This window comes from Rattus norvegicus, chromosome 2 (genome assembly GCF_021556685.1).
Source record: "Rattus norvegicus strain SHRSP/BbbUtx chromosome 2, alternate assembly SHRSP_T2T, whole genome shotgun sequence".
Classification (NCBI taxonomy): Eukaryota; Metazoa; Chordata; class Mammalia; order Rodentia; family Muridae; genus Rattus; species Rattus norvegicus.
Window position 1 is genome coordinate 186167483 of NC_141535.1, and position 4686 is coordinate 186172168.

General features: G+C 48.0%; 1 protein-coding gene across 1 annotated transcript; it reads left to right on the forward strand.

Annotated features, from left to right (window-relative positions):
• The first annotated feature begins 569 nt into the window (after window positions 1-569).
• Txnip (thioredoxin interacting protein) lies at window positions 570-4370 on the forward strand. Its single transcript, NM_001008767.2, is given in 8 exon segments — window positions 570-1009; window positions 1397-1469; window positions 1575-1722; window positions 1835-1937; window positions 2070-2326; window positions 2421-2577; window positions 2686-2837; window positions 2959-4370. Coding segments are annotated over 8 exon segments (1185 nt in total). The 5' UTR covers window positions 570-759; the 3' UTR covers window positions 3004-4370.
• Window positions 4371-4686: the final 316 nt, after the last annotated feature.

Consider the following 4686-nt stretch of genomic DNA (forward strand, 5'->3'; position numbering starts at 1 on the left):
TGGGGATTGTTTTTCACAGACTTGCGAACTTGTGAGCCAGGAATAAATGGTCACGTCGAAATGAATTGCGCTGGCTAAGACGAGGCATGAAATCCTCTCCTAAGCACATTTTTCTTTTACCTAAAAAAAGAAGGGGAAAAAAAACCAACAAAGCACACACCCAAACAACCCAGCTCCCGAGAGGAGTACCCTGGATGAGGTTCAGGGTCTCGGGGTCCCAGACTCCCGAGGGAGCCACCCGCTGCCCCAGGCCCCGCCCCTCCTCCCTGGCAAGGCTGCGCACCCGAACAACAACCATTTTCCCCGCTAAGAGCACACTGTGTCCACGCGCCTCTGCGGCCTCGCTGATTGGTTAGAGGCCTGGTAAACAAGGACCAAGTAGCCAATGGGAGAACTGTGCACGAGGGATGCACGAGCCTCCGGGCCAGCACTCGCGTGGAGCGTCAAGCCAGGCGGCTACATAATGCCGTTTCCGGCTCCCGCTTGACACTCTCCTCTTCTGGTCTTTGGATATCCAGAGTTCCTCCAGTTGCGAGAAAACAGCTGTTATTTTTCTCCTGAAAGCTTTTGGCACAACCAGCTGGTTGAAACTTTCAGGCACCTTTTAGAGAAGTTGTTAAGGTTTTGTTTGAGGCTTTCTTTGGGTTTTTAAGCCCTCTCTGCCTCACGGAGAGACTTAAGTTCTTAGTTTGCTGAGAAGGATTCTGAAGAGTTTTTCCTCTCCGGCTTCCGTTTTTCTTGAACCCACTCGGCTCAATCATGGTGATGTTCAAGAAGATCAAGTCTTTTGAGGTGGTCTTCAACGACCCTGAGAAGGTGTATGGCAGCGGGGAGAAGGTGGCCGGCCGGGTGACAGTGGAAGTGTGTGAAGTTACCCGAGTCAAAGCCGTCAGGATCCTGGCTTGCGGTGTGGCCAAGGTCCTGTGGATGCAAGGGTCTCAGCAGTGCAAACAGACCTTGGACTACTTGCGCTATGAAGACACCCTTCTCCTAGAAGACCAGCCTACAGGTACAGCTCTTGGCAGGACGGATAGTGACTTATGGGGCTGGGGGTGGGGCCTCCACTAAATGTTTCGAGTCGATCGTTTGAATGGTTTGAGCTGTTGGCCCCTATATTTTTACCTTTTAATTTGCAAGTTATTCCGCTACCCTCCTCCACCCCCCATAGTAATTGGAACAGTTTCTGGGGTGCTGTTTCCTGAAGGTGTTGCCTTAGCTACGTAAAGATTAATGTATTCGTGGGTTGTGCAACTTTCTGTCCCGGGGAATCTTATTCCTTAGTGTGAGAGATGAAAGTGTGGAAGTAAGACAGTCTGCTGCCCAGGCACTCCTCACTGATGCTGCATTTGGAATGTAACAAGAAGTCTAATGGCCCCTTGCCTTTGTTTCCCCGCAGGTGAGAACGAGATGGTGATCATGAGACCAGGAAACAAATATGAGTACAAGTTCGGCTTTGAGCTTCCTCAAGGGTAGGCATCACCGACCGCACCATGGACTCTTTATTTCTAAGTCTTCCCCCTCCATTGATATTTCACATTTCTTAGCATTAATTTTTGTTCATTGTTTTGACACAGGCCCCTGGGAACATCCTTCAAAGGGAAATATGGCTGTGTAGACTACTGGGTGAAGGCTTTTCTCGATCGTCCCAGCCAGCCAACTCAAGAGGCAAAGAAAAACTTTGAAGTGATGGATCTAGTGGACGTCAATACTCCTGACTTAATGGTGAGGCTTTTTTCTTTTATTTTCTTTAAGGTTTTATTCTCCTTGGTCAGAGATAATGAATTAGATGCATGAGGCATTGAAATAGCTCAAAACATTATTTCCTTCTTCACAGGCACCAGTGTCTGCCAAAAAGGAGAAGAAAGTTTCCTGCATGTTCATTCCTGATGGACGCGTGTCAGTCTCCGCTCGAATCGACAGAAAAGGATTCTGTGAAGGTAAAAGCCCAGTGCTTATAATACCAGATAGGATAGCCACAGCTGTGGGGTTTGGAGGGGGTTGTGGGATAGAGGCGGAGGAAATGCTGTTAAATTTAATGGATATTCTTCCTTCCTCCTCTTCAACTCTAGGTGATGACATTTCCATCCACGCTGACTTTGAGAACACATGTTCCCGAATCGTGGTCCCCAAAGCAGCTATTGTGGCCCGGCACACTTACCTTGCCAATGGCCAGACCAAAGTGCTCACTCAGAAGCTGTCCTCAGTCAGAGGCAATCACATTATCTCAGGGACTTGCGCATCATGGCGTGGCAAGAGTCTCCGAGTGCAGAAGATCAGACCGTCCATTCTGGGCTGCAACATCCTCAGAGTTGAATACTCCTTGCTGGTGAGTGAGGAGGGAAGAGAAATAGTTGCTTGGGTGCAAAGTCAGTGCCTCCTCTAACACAACCCATCTAACAAACTCCCACCTTCCTTCCTAGATCTATGTTAGTGTCCCTGGCTCCAAGAAAGTCATCCTCGATCTGCCCCTAGTGATTGGCAGCAGGTCGGGCCTAAGCAGCCGGACATCCAGCATGGCTAGCCGGACAAGCTCTGAAATGAGCTGGATAGACCTAAACATCCCAGACACCCCAGAAGGTAAGCTTCAGCTAATAAACTCTTCGTTTTGACCTGCTTGGGCTTGTGGAGTTGGGGTGGCCTGGGAGTTTCTTAGCTGGACTTCTGACCCCGTTTTCTCTTTTTCAGCTCCACCTTGCTATATGGACGTGATTCCTGAAGATCACAGACTGGAGAGCCCCACCACCCCCCTGCTAGATGATGTGGATGATTCTCAAGACAGCCCTATCTTTATGTACGCCCCCGAGTTCCAGTTCATGCCTCCGCCCACTTACACTGAGGTGAGAGTCACTACTTTTTTTTAAGGGTCAAGATTTTGTCCTAGGCCTTCTGAGGGAAGGGATTCGTGTGGGTTTTCTACTTACCTAAAAAATCTGAAAGTCTCCTCGCTCTTCCCCCTAGGTGGATCCCTGCGTCCTTAACAACAACAACAACAACGTGCAGTGAGCCTTCAGGGACGACTCATCTGTACTACTCAACGCTTTCTGCCTCTCTGCTTGAACTCCAATGTTTCAGAGACTCAGTCTCTCCAGTGGGGAGTGGGTACACCCCCGCCTCTGACTCCACAGATGGGTGGCAATCAGTAGGCAAGTCTCCAGCCTCAAGGGGTGCAGACCAGTGCCCGCACCGTGATATAGGAGTGTTTGCTGGGTGAATGTCGGAACGCTCAAAACATTCAGACCTGGCCCACTTTCCCAGATGTTGGAAATGAAGAAGTTGTTATTTTTTTGAGTCGGGGTCTAAGTGACCTTCAGGCATGGTCTTTCCAAGGTGTTTTGTTTTGAAGGGAATTAAAAGAACAGACCATGAACTTCTGTGCCATGGGGCAACAGAGCCAATGTCACATACTAGAAAAAGAGAAATCATGGCCAATATTTTGAAAGCGAGGAGTGTTTTTGTTTTTTAAAATCAGTGTTCCCTTTTTATATCTTTACAAAGAAAAAAGACCTTCCACGGCTGGTGACCGTGCAGCCTGTGAAGTACGGGCAGCTGCTCCAAGTTGACTAACCGTGGGAGCGGTAGTGGCCGCACACACCAGCAGCCAGGTGCACTGCGTTCTCTTGCAATCGGATGGGAGAACCCGTTATTTCCGTGTGACTCCTTAGAATTTATTCTAAGGTGATGTTCTTGGCACTTTAGCTTGTCAATTTTTAGTCTGGGTTATAGATGGAGGCTCTTAAGGGTTAAGCCCAGAGACAGGGAAAAGGAGTTATTACTTTGGGAGGGTGGGGGTAGGGCCTCTATCCCAGAACTCCATAGACCAGGCTGGCCTCAAAGATCCACCTGCCTCTCCTTCCTAACTGCTGAGATTAAAGGCCCAGCTTGGTTATTACTTTTGGAGGCTTTCCCCCAACACACAGACTTCTGTGATTCTGACACTACTCCTATGAAGGGTTGCTGCTGACAGCTGGACCCTGGTGACACTCTTACATTGAGATGCCCTAACACTGATGGAGGCACAGTGAGAACTGCAGGTTTCCATGGAAGCTCCCAGACCCATTTCCTGTCCAGTGTTAGGAGAAAGTTCTGCTCTCGCCGTGGCCTCTAGCACTCCAAAACTTACTCCGCCTTAGCACTTTGTTCCGTGTCCTGTGTCAGAGCTCCAAGCTCCACTCTAAGCACTCCACCCGAGAACTGTGCAGCCAGAAAGTGTGAGCTGATGGAGGTGTCGTCTTTGTTGTTTTTGTATTTTGTGTATCTTTTTGTATGATTAAAAACTATATTTTGTACTTAACCAAATATATTTTCACCCCAAAGTGGGGCTATCCTTTGTAAAAAAAAAAAATCAAAATAAAGTTTTTTAATGGCAAAAATAAATGTTCTTTTCTTGTCTATGACATACATTAGTTACTAGAGAAGTTACTAGAAAGTAGGTATCTTCAGTTTTCCTCTGCCTCACAATGCTGAAAACCCATGGAGAGCAGTTGCTCAACCCTGAGTGATAGAATGACTGGTTTGGTCTCCATTCAGACTGAAGAATGAATGGGGTCTGGTGATAGAAGCTAAGTAACCACATCTGTAGTCCCCAAAGTCTTCAGGGATCAGGCTTGCTCTTGTAGCTAAGAATAACCTTGAACTTTGGTCATGTTGGCTCTGCCTGGGGTGTGGGGATTAAGAGTAGGTAATAAA